Below are 12,483 nucleotides of genomic sequence, written 5' to 3' on the forward strand. Positions count from 1 at the left end.
CGATGGAACGAGCTATGTTAGGAGTATCTCTGCGTGATCGAATCAGAAATGAAGAGATCCGCAGAAGAACCAAAGTCACCGACATAGCTCAACGAGTTGCGAAGCTGAAGTGGCAATGGGCGGGGCACATAGTTCGAAGAGCCGATGGACGTTGGGGTCCCAAAGTGCTGGAATGGCGACCCCGCACTAGTAAGCGCAGTGTTGGCCGACTCCCCACCAGGTGGACTGACGACATCAAGCGAGTCGCAGGGATTCGCTGGATGCAGGCGGCTCAGTATCGTGATGTTTGGAAGTCCCTACAAAAGGCCTATGTCCTGCAGTGGACGTCCATCGGCTGATATGATGATGATGATGATGATCTATCGTAACTAAAAAGTGTGAAATAAATAAAATCCCAAACACAAGGTAGCTACTGTAAACCGTTGAAGAGTTCCCTTAACTGTCCCTTGTCTCCATCACCAGACCCCTAATGACAGTCACGACACCTCCAGATGTAAAGTTCTCATTCCCTCAGACCTTCATTGAATTGTAGTTCTTTAAAATACTTAATAAAAACATTAACAAACACACTAGTTGTCCCTATAAAATTCAAAAGTTCCCCTGAATTTCCCTGGGATTACATAATCAGATCCTGACATGATTACTATGGGTCCAACTAGAAAATATACCCTCTCAAACGAAAAAAAAGAATTTTTCTAATCGGTTTTGCCGTCTTCGAGTAATCGGTGTACATACATAAAAAAAAAGATTGGTATTGATCAAAATTGATAGGAGGAGGTCTCCTTTGAAGTTTTTTAAAAATAAAATAGAAAGTGTAATTAAAGATATGTATGTAATATTACAATTTCAAAATTGCCAGAATACGAATTACTTGGAGAGAAATGAAAGAACAGCAAGTGAGAACAGAATTTCAATTTTAAGTTAAAGAACACTAAAAAGTTATTAAGACGATGTCGGGCTTGCATACGTGCCCACGGAAAACAATGTGACCTTTTTTATATAATTACTAGCAGATGCCCGCGACTTCATACACGTGAAAATCGATGTACACTTTATTATTTATCTATTCGTATGTTTTAAATATAATAAATAGAACACTACTCATTTTACAAAAAAAAAGAACTCCAAACATGAACGGCCGGAGGCCGCGCGTTTTCGCGCGAGTCAGTCACTTCCCTTATTTATTGAATTTCCAAAAGTTCTGTGTTCACTAGGAATGTCGGTGGTCACCACTTTAGCAACTATGGCACTTCTGCTGGGGTTGCTATTAATGATACACTTTTGTATGGAAATATCTTTATTGTTTAGTTACAAACGACCGGAATGCGCGAGCTGCGGAAAGTGACTATCGTATCGTATGCACGCTTTCCTCTACACTGTAGTTACAAAATTCATCGTCAGCGTAAACGAACCCCTACAAGTCAAAGTAGCTCAAAAGTCAAAAGTTTTCTCTAAACGACTCTCTAGGCTCCATTTTATATATCCCACGAACAGCTTTCTTCTTCAGAACAAATTTACTATCAATATCAGCAGCATTACCCCATAGTAAAATACCATATGACATAATGCTGTGTAGCTAAAATATACTCGTCTAGCAGTGTCTATGTCAGTCATAATATGACGAATTTTAGTAACGGCATATGCAGCTGAACTGAGTCTGTTCGATAGATTATTTACATGTGGACCCCACTGAAGCTTAGCGTCTAACGTAATTTTAAGAAAAACAGTGGTATCAACCTGATCTAATTCCTCTTTATTAAGCTTAACATTGGCCTTTACTTTGTAGGAGTTTTCGTTTCAAATTCAAATTCAAATTCAAAATTCATTTATTTCAAGTAGGCTCAGTTTACAAGCACTTTTGACACGTCAGTTGACTATTTGTAAAGATTCTACCACCGGTTCGGAAGGCAGGTTCTGCTGAGAAGATACCGGCAAGAAACTCAACAGTTGCTCTTTTGAAAAAGTCATACAGTATTACAATTCCTTCCTTTAAGGTTCGCTGCTCAGGAGTTCAAGTGAAAGTTACAATTGTTTCAATTGGAATGTGGTCGACGGGCAGGCGGACGGCGACGGAACGAGTTTCACGCAGCGTGTCGTAAGTATAGGTAAGTATTACTAGCACCTATAACTTGCTGCACGTTAGGTAATGTAAATTTTATGCATTTTTAACCGACTTCCAAAAAGGAGGAGGTTCTACGTTCGGCTGTATGTATGTTTTTTTTATGTATGTCCAGCGATAATTCCGTCAATTATGGACCGAATTTAATTAAAACACTGCCAAGCCAGTGTCGTGTTTTAATTAAAGCTGTTTCTGGAATAACCACAGAAATTTTGTAGTTTAAACGTATTTAATTAAAACATCACTGGCTTGGCACCGCCTTCAAACTGATCAGAAGGTAGCACATAGGTAGGATGTTATTTTTTGCTTTTTAGTTAAAGTTAGTTTTTGAGTTGGAAGTCGGTTGAATTTTTTTTATTAAAATTTTTGGTTTCTTTTTATTGAGCAATAAGTTATTAGCTTCAAACCAATGTACCACGTTCATGAGAGAGTTGTTTACATCGTCATAATTTATTTCTCCTCTATTAATTTTAAACATAAGTGACGTGTCATCTGCAAACAAAACTATCTCATGATTATCCTTGTCAACATAAGGAAGGACATAAAACGCGCAACTTCCGACCGCGCACCGATTTGTACACCGGCGTTTGGCCGAAAGTTTGTGTTAGGGCCTCCAACCGTGGCTTCGGCTGGGCATTTTATCCAAGCACATAAAACGCGCGGCCTCCGGCCGTTCATGTTTGGAGTTCTTTTTTTTTGTAAAATGAGTAGTGTTCTATTTATTATATTTAAAACATACGAATAGATAAATAATAAAGTGTACATCGATTTTCACGTGTATGAAGTCGCGGGCATCTGCTAGTAATTATATAAAAAAGGTCACATTGTTTTCCGTGGGCTTGCATACATGAACGGCCGGAGGGGTACTTTGACTTGTAGGGGTTCGTTTACGCTGACGATGAATTTTGTAACTACAGTGTAGAGGAAAGCGTGCATACGATACGATAGTCACTTTCCGCAGCTCGCGCATTCCGGTCGTTTGTAACTAAACAATAAAGATATTTCCATACAAAAGTGTATCATTAATAGCAACCCCAGCAGAAGTGCCATAGTTGCTAAAGTGGTGACCACCGACATTCCTAGTGAACACAGAACTTTTGGAAATTCAATAAATAAGGGAAGTGACTGACTTGTGTGACAGCAAAATGACAAATCCATCTTCTTCGGTAGCAGCGACTTCAGAATTGGCCGCCATCACTCTTTCGTCAAAAATACCGGATTTCTGGACCGACCAGCCCAGGGTATGGTTTATACGGACGGAAGCAATGCTGGCACCACAGAAGTTATCAGACGACGCAAGATACGACTTGGTAGTGTCCAAACTCAACAAGGAAGCCATACAGCAGGTAACTGACCTATTAATAGAACCACCGCCAACGAAGAAATTTGACACCCTTAAAGCTCGCTTACTTAAAATATATGAAGAATCTAAAAACCGTCAGTTACAAAAGCTAATTAGCGAGATGGAACTTGGGGAGCAAAAACCATCCCAACTTCTTCGACGGATGAGGGAGCTAGCAAAGGATAGCATCCCGGATGACACACTCCGTATCCTATGGCAAGGGCACCTGCCTAGTTCCGTACGGGCAGTGCTTGCAGTCTCCGAGATAAAAGAGCTGGAACACCTATCGTCAATCGCCGATAACGTATATGAGACTACGCGCACCACACACAACGTAAGCGAGATTACACAACCACCAACCACCGACACGGATAGGATTTTGGCAGAAATAGCCAAACTAACCGTGAAAGTGAATGAGCTCGAAAGATCAAGATCAAGATCGAGACCACGTCGCTGGAATTACGATCGTTCGCGTTCAGCATCTCGGACACGCGATCCTTCAGAACCGCGACGCACCCCGGACTCACCAGGTTGGCTCTGTTTCTATCACAACCGGTTCCGCGGCAAAGCTCGGAAATGCACGGAACCCTGCGCGTGGAAAAATCAGTCGGAAAACTAAATGAGGCACAGACATCGGCGGAGCTCTGTGCCATCTCACCGTGCAACCGCCTTCGCATCCTAGACACCAACAGTGGTATGCATTTTTTAATAGACACTGGTGCTAACATTTCAGTGTTACCTGTGAATAAAAAGTGTAACTCATTAGAACATAACGACTACAAGTTATACGCCGCTAACGGTTCAGAGATTAAAACATATGGTATAAAATCATTAGTATTAAATTTAAAGTTAAGACGACCATATCGATGGGATTTCATAATAGCAGACGTAAAACAACCGATTTTAGGTGCAGACTTTTTGAGTCACCATAAACTACTGGTTGACGTCGGCTCACGAAAACTCATTGATAGGGTTACAGACTTAAACGTTATAGCGTCAATAGTAAGTGTAAGTGAACCTTCAATATTATCTGTTAGTATAGATCAACCCTATCGCGATTTGCTTTTGAAATTTCCTAGCATTACGAAGCCAATGTCATTCACGGGAACAGCTTCAAGTTCGGTACAGCACTGTATTGAAACCACCGAACCACCTGTTTATGCACGGGCTAGACCGCTTCCACCCGATAGGTATAAACGCGTCAAAGCAGAATTTGAAAAAATGCAACAGCTAGGTATTTGTCGCCCCTCTAAAAGTGCGTGGCGAGTTCTTTACATGTAGTTCAGAAGAAAAACGGTGACATTAGGCCATGTGGAGATTACCGTCGCCTCAACGCTATTACTAAACCTGACAGGTATCCTATTCCTCGTTTGCAGGATTTTACCTACATGTTGGCAAAAAAGAAAATTTTTACCAAAATTGATGTAACTAGGGCTTACCATTGTATCGAAATCGCGCCTAATGATGTTGAAAAGGCTGCCCAAATTTTGCCGTTTGGATTGTTCGAGTTCACCCGTATGACATTCGGCCTAAGTAACGCTGCCCAAACATTCCAACGTTTTATGGACTCCATTTTTAAAGAATTAGATTTTGTTTTCATTTATATAGACGACATACTCATCGCTAGTGAGGACGAAACACAACACCTCAAACACTTAGATATAGTATTTCAACGTTTAGCTAATTATAATATTACTATAAATCTCTCAAAATGTATGTTCGGTCAAGCTACTTTAGAATATTTAGGTTACCATGTTTCGCCTGAAGGAATTCGACCCTCCGACGATAAGGTTCAAGCGATCATAGAGTATCCGAAACCGCAGACAGTGGAGGAGCTACGTCGATTCACGGGTATGATCAATTTTTATCGCGCTCATTTGCCCAATTCAGCTTCGTACCAGTCCCTATTTAACAAATATCTCGGGAGTACAAAAAAGAAAGATAAAACTAAAATTCAGTGGTCAGAAGACGCGAGTAAAGCATTTGAACAATGTAAGTTAAGTCTTAAACAGGCTACTACATTGGCACACCCACGGACTGATACGACGCTCGCTTTGATGACCGACAGTTCTGATTTTTGTGTAGGTTCTGTTTTACAACAGCAAGTGCATGGTGTGTGGGAACCTTTAGGATTCTTTTCAAAAAAGTTAACCACAGCTCAACAGAAATATTCAGCTTACGATCGTGAATTGTTAGCTATTTACATGTCAATAAAATATTTTCGAAAACTATTCGAAGGTCGTCAAATTTCAGTGTATACCGACCATAAACCGCTAACATACGCTTTTTCGAAGTTAGGTAAAGAATCAAACGAAACACCACGTAGAGTCAGACAATTATTATATGTCAGCGAATTCACGACAGACATACGTCACATAAGTGGACATAGCAACACGGTTGCCGACACATTATCACGTGTAGAAACAATCCATTGTCCTACAATTCTTGATTTCGATAAAATTGCAGAGTTGCAAGAAAACGACGCCTACGTGACTAACGCGAATAACTCCAATGCAATTTTAAAGAAATTCTCTTTACCGACTTGTAATAAAGCGGTATATTGTGATGTATCTTCTAAAACGGCTAGACCTTATATACCACAAGAGTTTAGGCGTGCAGCTTTCGAGAGCATACACAATCTTAGCCATCCCGGCATACGCGCTACTCGGAAACTAGTTACACTAAAATATTTTTGTGTAACTAGTTTCCGATTTGAATTATGAAAAATTCGGAATTGTGAAAACAGGAATAAAATAGGTAAAGATTATTATTTCTTAGAACACGGTAGCTCTTTCCAAGACCGTTCAAAAAGTGCTCGTTCATTTTCAAACGTCATTGCCAAAGTCTGTGGACTTCGCGATTGTCAATGTCCACGCGACATTGACATTTGACACGTTAGAAGCGTTCCGTAACACATAAAGGTGTGACCTAATTTAATAACAAAATTAAATATAGATAAATAATTTTTAGATTTACTTTTTAACTAGTCTATATATTTTAGAAATAAATTTTATTTTTAATTTAAAAATATGTTCGACGCGTTACAGTACCGCCCTTCCTAAGTAGAATTTTGCCTAAGTGAAATTCTTTACCTACCCTGCATAAAATAAAACTAAATAAAAATAAAACTAAAATACATCTAATTATACTTATTCACTAACTTTAAATCCTTAATATGCCATGCACCTATGTTACGACCCGAGAGATCTTCAAGTACATAGACTAAAGGAGATCGCTTTTCTAATACCTTGCATTTTTGATATTTGGGTGCCAGTTTCTTGCTGAAATAAGCTTCTTTGTCACTTAAGAAATAACATTTTTTCCATACGTTATCACCGACGTTAAACTCGATATGTTTACGTCTTAAGTTGTATCTTTCAGTGTTTTTTACGTGGCTTCGCCAAAGAGCGGTTTGCACTTTATCAAAAATGACAGCCAAATGACCTAAATTTTCTGCATACAAGTCACGCGGAAGAAATACAAATTCGTTTGAGGTATCGTTGTCGATATAATGAGACCCTGACGTAACAAGCTCTCTTCCGTGAACTAGAAAGGATGGTGTGAAGCCGGTAGTTTCATTTATAGAATTGTTAATTGCAAACTGTATCTTCGGAATATTAACATCCCACGACCTATGATCATCTTCCACGAATGATGATAATGCCGTAACAATAGTTTTGTTATAACGTTCTACGGTATTTATTTGTGGAGTATATTTAGGCGTAAAGTGGATGTTTGGGATGTTGTATGTTTTAAGCAGTTTATCAAGCTCTTTGCTTATAAACTGACTACCATTGTCCATCACGATAGTCTGTGGAACTCCGTGTAGCAAAAATACATCATTTTCCAAGTGTTTAGTTATTAAATCGGACGTGGCTCTTCGTAACGGAAATATTAAGCAATACTTAGAGAAGCAGCATGTCACAACGAAAATGTAACAGTTTTGTTTTCGAGTATTGGGTAAAGGGCCGGCCAGGTCAATTGAAAGCATTTGAAATGGGCGAAAGCATTCTTTTGGCCTACCCATTTTTCCTAATGTATTATGAGTGGGTATTTTATGGGATAAACATGAATCACAAGATGAAACAAAGTTCACTACATCCTTATGCATGTTGGGCCAATAGTAATTTAGACTTAGTCGTTTATAGGTTTTGAATATTCCAAAATGTCCCGAGATTGGTTCGGAATGGTTTTCTTTCAAAATTTGTAATCGGGATTGTGAGGGTATTTGATAAAATAAATATGTGATGTAAAATGTCAGTTGAAATAAAGTTAGTACAAGCTTAACGCTGGTTTCATTGTGCACGACCTTACATGGCGCAGCCGGAAAATTAAATTATTATTATGTATATTAATAATTTGTGAAAAGTACTCGTATAATGGAAAGTGTACTGACACCGCCGTCCGCGTTTTATTTTGATAAGAATGCTTCTGATGCTGGGAGTATACATGAAAAATGGATTAAGTGGAAGAGAAGTTATGAAATATACAGCAAAGCGTGTGAAATAAGTAATAAGTCTGTGGAGATTCAAGCGAACATATTATTGCATGTTGTGGGTGAACAGTGTCGAGAAGTGTTAGATCGATGGCCTGAGAAATGTACGACTGTCGAATATATATGGAAAAAGTTAGATGAACAGTTTCAAACAAAGAAAAATTTGACGGTCGAACGTCACAAGTTTTTTATTCGAGATCAACGTGATAACGAATCAATTGAGCAGTATGTGTTCGAGTTAAGTAAACTAGCTCAAAATTGTGAGTTTCGAGATTTGCAAGAGGAATTAATTAAAGATAGACTGGTGTGTGGCGTGACGAGTGCCGCCATTCGGGAACGTTTGCTCAGAGAGGATGATTTGACGCTTAAGAAAGCCTTGGATATTTGCCGCGCAGCTGTTGCATCTCGCACCTATTCGGAGAATATAAAGCCTGAAAGAGAAGAAACTTATCATACTCATCAAATAAAGCAGACGCAGAATGATGTTTTACAAATAAGATCGAAAATGACGTCATCGCGAGGCCGAACACGAAGCGAGGTACGTGACGCGGCGGAGCATCGGCGGAGCGAGGACCGCGGCGCGGGGTCGCGGGGCCCGCGCGCTGCTGTGCTGCCGCCGCGCGCGCGCCCCCTGGCGGCCGGCGCTAGCCAGCGACGCGCCGCGCCGGGCGCGACCAAACTGTGCGGTTACTGTGGTTGTGTTCATAAAAAGTTTGAATGTCCGGCGTATGGACAGAAGTGTAATCGGTGCTTTCGAAAAAATCATTTTTCTCGCGTATGTGGAGTGAATTATATTGAGAACTCGGATGATGAGGTAATCTATGCGTTAAATCAAAATAGTGATTGGAATATTAATTTAAATATTTGTGGTAATTGGATTAAATTTAAGCTAGACACAGGAGCTGATGTTAATGTCCTACCATTAAGATTTTTGTCAAAATTAAAAGTCAGTCAGGATTGTTTACTAAAAACAAATACAAGATTAAATGGATACTCTGGTGCAAGCATAATTGTCGTAGGTAAAATTTATTTAAGTGTGTTTTATAAAGGAAAAAATTACATGCTCGAATTTAAGATAGCTGATGTTCAATCGGTGCCGATATTGGGACGTTATGCTTGTACAGAGTTGGATGTAGTGAGGCGTGTCATGTCTATTCAGAGTTTTAATAATTTACCGGATTGTGTATCAATGTATGATGACGTATTTCATGGGATAGGGTGTTTACCGGGACATTATAAAATTCATTTAAAGGATGATGCTATTCCTGTAGTACATGCACCTCGAAAGCTTCCCTTTGCTATAAAAGAGGATGTAAGAAAAAAGTTAAATGAAATGGTAGGCCAAGGAATTATTGCTAAGGTAGAAGGCCCGTCAGACTGGGTCAGCAGCATGACGGTAGTTAAAAAACCTAACGGTGATCTGCGTATATGTTTAGATCCTAAGGAATTAAATTTGGCAATTAAACGGGAACACTTTAGATTGCCGACATTGGATGAAATTTTATCGAAACTTTCTGGAGCTAAATACTTTAGCACGCTGGATGCATCGTCGGGGTTCTGGAATATTTGTCTAGACGACAAAAGCAGTTCTTACTGTACATTCAATACATGTTTTGGTAGGTATAAGTTCTTACGTCTTCCTTACGGGATTTGCTCGGCGTCAGAAGTATTTCATAAAAAAATGATTGAAAATTTTGATGATATACAGGGTGTTTGTATGTATATTGATGATTTGTTGATATATGGAAGTGATAAAAATGAGCACGATGAAAGGTTAAGACAAGTGTTAGAAAGATGTAAAAAAATTAATTTAAAATTAAATGCTAAGAAATGTAAATTTGGTTTAGAAGAAATAAAATATTTAGGACATAGAATTACAAAAAATGGACTTTATCCTGATGACAGTCATATAACAGCTATAACTAAAATGCCAGTACCCAAAGATAAAAAAGATGTGGAACGATTTTTGGGTTTAGTAAATTATATAGGTGGTTTTATACCTAATTTATCAGACCGTGTTTTTCCTTTGCGAGAATTATTGAAAAAAGAAATTGAGTGGCATTGGAATGAAAGGCATGATAAATGTTTTCAGGATGTTAAACAATGTCTATCTAGACGTCCTGTTTTACAATACTTTGATGTAAATAAACCAATAATTTTATCCGTAGACGCAAGTAAATCTGGGCTAGGAGCTTGTTTAATGCAAAATAACTTACCAGTATGTTATGCTTCCAAAGCGCTAACTAAGGCTGAGCAGAGGTATGCACAAATTGAGAAAGAGTTGTATGCATGTGTATTTGCGTGTGAGAAATTTTATGCATATATTTATGGAAAAACTGACGTTATTATTGAAAGCGACCATAAACCGTTGATAAGTATTATTAAAAAACCAATAACAGATGCCCCGGGTCGGTTGCAAAGAATGTTGTTACGATTACAACGTTATACATTTAAATTAATCTACAAGCCAGGCAAGCATCTGTACATCGCTGATACACTATCGCGTGCATATGAACCAGCGTCGGCCCTTCACGTGAGTCAGGACAGCCTACATGATGAGGTGTGTGCAGTGTCGCGCGAAGCGGCGTCTGCACTCACTGAATACTTTGATAATGCGCAGTTTGCGGCACTTCAGAAAAGTACGGAGAATGACATTGAATTACAACAATTAATAAAATGTATTAATAAAGGTTGGCCAGTAGAAAAGAGTGAGTTAGTAGATATAGTAAAACCATATTGGAATTATAAAGAGAGTTTGTCAGTCGCTTATGGTCTGATTTGGAAAAATGATAGGGTAGTAGTACCAAAAACTTTACGTAAGGAAATGTTAGGAAGAGTGCACATTGGACATATGGGTCTGGAAAAAACTAAACTGAGAGCTAGGGAGACAATATTTTGGCCAGGTATAAATAATGATATAAGTAACGTAATAAATAGTTGTGATGTTTGTCTAACGCACAAGAAATTTAATCAAAAAGAGAAATTGCAGCCTCATGAAATTCCGGATAGACCTTGGGTTAAAGTAGGCATTGATTTGTTTCAAATAAAAGGCGTAAACTATTTAATTATAGTAGATTACTATAGTAAATTTTTTGAAATAGTTGAATTACATGTTACTGATTCTAATTATATTATTAATTGCTTAAAAAATATTTTTTGTCACCAAGGAATTCCAGTTGTGGTATTTTCTGATTGTGGTCCACAGTTCACTTCAACTTGTTTTAAGGAGTTTGTTAGGGAGTGGGAGTTTAAACATGTCACTTCATCACCTCATTATCCACAATCTAATGGACAAGTTGAGCGTACTATTCAGACGGTAAAGAATATAATGATTAAGACTAAAGAAAAGGGGTGTGACTATCGCTTGGCTATATTAGAATATTTAAATACACCAATATCAAAAGAATTACCATCACCTGCAGAGTTATTACAAAGTAGAAAACTGAGAAGTATTTTGCCTACATCAAATAATATGTTAAAGCCAAAAGTTCATCATAATGTTAGGGAACAACTATTAAATAGACAGGCTGAGCAGAAGTTTTACTATGATCGTAATGCCAAAAACTTGAAAGAATTATTGAAAGGGCAAAAAGTAAGGATATATGATTTGTGTTTAAAAAAATGGATACCAGGAACAATAAGCGCTGTTCTAGGTAATAGGTCATATGAGGTGACAACCATCAACAGAAGGAAATTAGTTCGTAACAGGCGTCACATTATAGTAGACACATCTACAGAAAGACAAGACACGTCTCGCTATGGGTTTGAGTATGATGACATAAACTGTAACATAAATGTACAAACAGAAACTCAAAATACAAATAAAAATACACTTTATAACCATATTTCTCGTTCTGGCAGGATAGTCAGGCGTCCGGTTAGATGGGGTTTTGAAGACCAGCTTACTTAGCGACTGACCTGGGACTTCTTTGTTTTTTTTTAATATACATATATAATTGTTTAAATTTTTTTTATCTCACTTTTCAGTAAATAATGTGTGACGTGTGATGCATGTTTGTCTTTTCTTATAATTTTGTGTTGATTTTAAATATATATTTTTTTTCTTTATAATTTTGAAAAGGGGGAAATGTCCATTAATTATATTTTTATTTTTTTATGGGGAAAGATGTGAGGGTATTTGATAAAATAAATATGTGATGTAAAATGTCAGTTGAAATAAAGTTAGTACAAGCTTAACGCTGGTTTCATTGTGCACGACCTTACAGGGATTCCTTTGGAATAACGAGTTTCCATTCGAATTCTGAGTGTAATGGATTGTTGGATTTCATGTAACGGTAAAGGTTTTTATTTTTTATAGTATAATTAGGAAAATTAGATGGAAGTTCAAGGCATCCGTTGTAAATTTTTAAATACCAAGCGTCATCAGTATTACTAAAGTCAGTAAAAGTAATATTAGCTACTGGGACTGTTCTAGATAAAGCATCAGGGATTATGTGATCTTTACCGCGACGATGTTTTATTGCGAAATTAAAAGATGAAAGTCGGACTCCCCATCTAGCTAAGCGT

General features: G+C 38.0%; 2 protein-coding genes across 2 annotated transcripts; both read left to right on the top strand.

Moving 5' to 3' along the window:
• The first annotated feature begins 3,264 nt into the window (after positions 1-3,264).
• LOC128199868 (uncharacterized) lies at positions 3,265-4,080 on the top strand. Its single transcript, XM_052891139.1, has one exon. The coding sequence runs from the start codon at positions 3,265-3,267 to the stop codon at positions 4,078-4,080; it is 816 nt and encodes a 271-aa protein (XP_052747099.1).
• A 3,789-nt stretch (positions 4,081-7,869) lies between these two features.
• On the top strand, positions 7,870-12,169 carry LOC128199897 (uncharacterized). The gene is made up of 2 exons (XM_052891283.1): positions 7,870-8,770; positions 11,818-12,169. Exons 1-2 carry the CDS (start codon positions 8,462-8,464, stop codon positions 11,836-11,838), a joined length of 330 nt encoding a protein of 109 aa, XP_052747243.1. The 5' UTR covers positions 7,870-8,461; the 3' UTR covers positions 11,839-12,169.
• The last annotated feature ends 314 nt before the right edge of the window (positions 12,170-12,483 follow it).

This window comes from Bicyclus anynana, chromosome 3 (assembly GCF_947172395.1).
Source record: "Bicyclus anynana chromosome 3, ilBicAnyn1.1, whole genome shotgun sequence".
Lineage (NCBI taxonomy): Eukaryota > Metazoa > Arthropoda > Insecta > Lepidoptera > Nymphalidae > Bicyclus > Bicyclus anynana.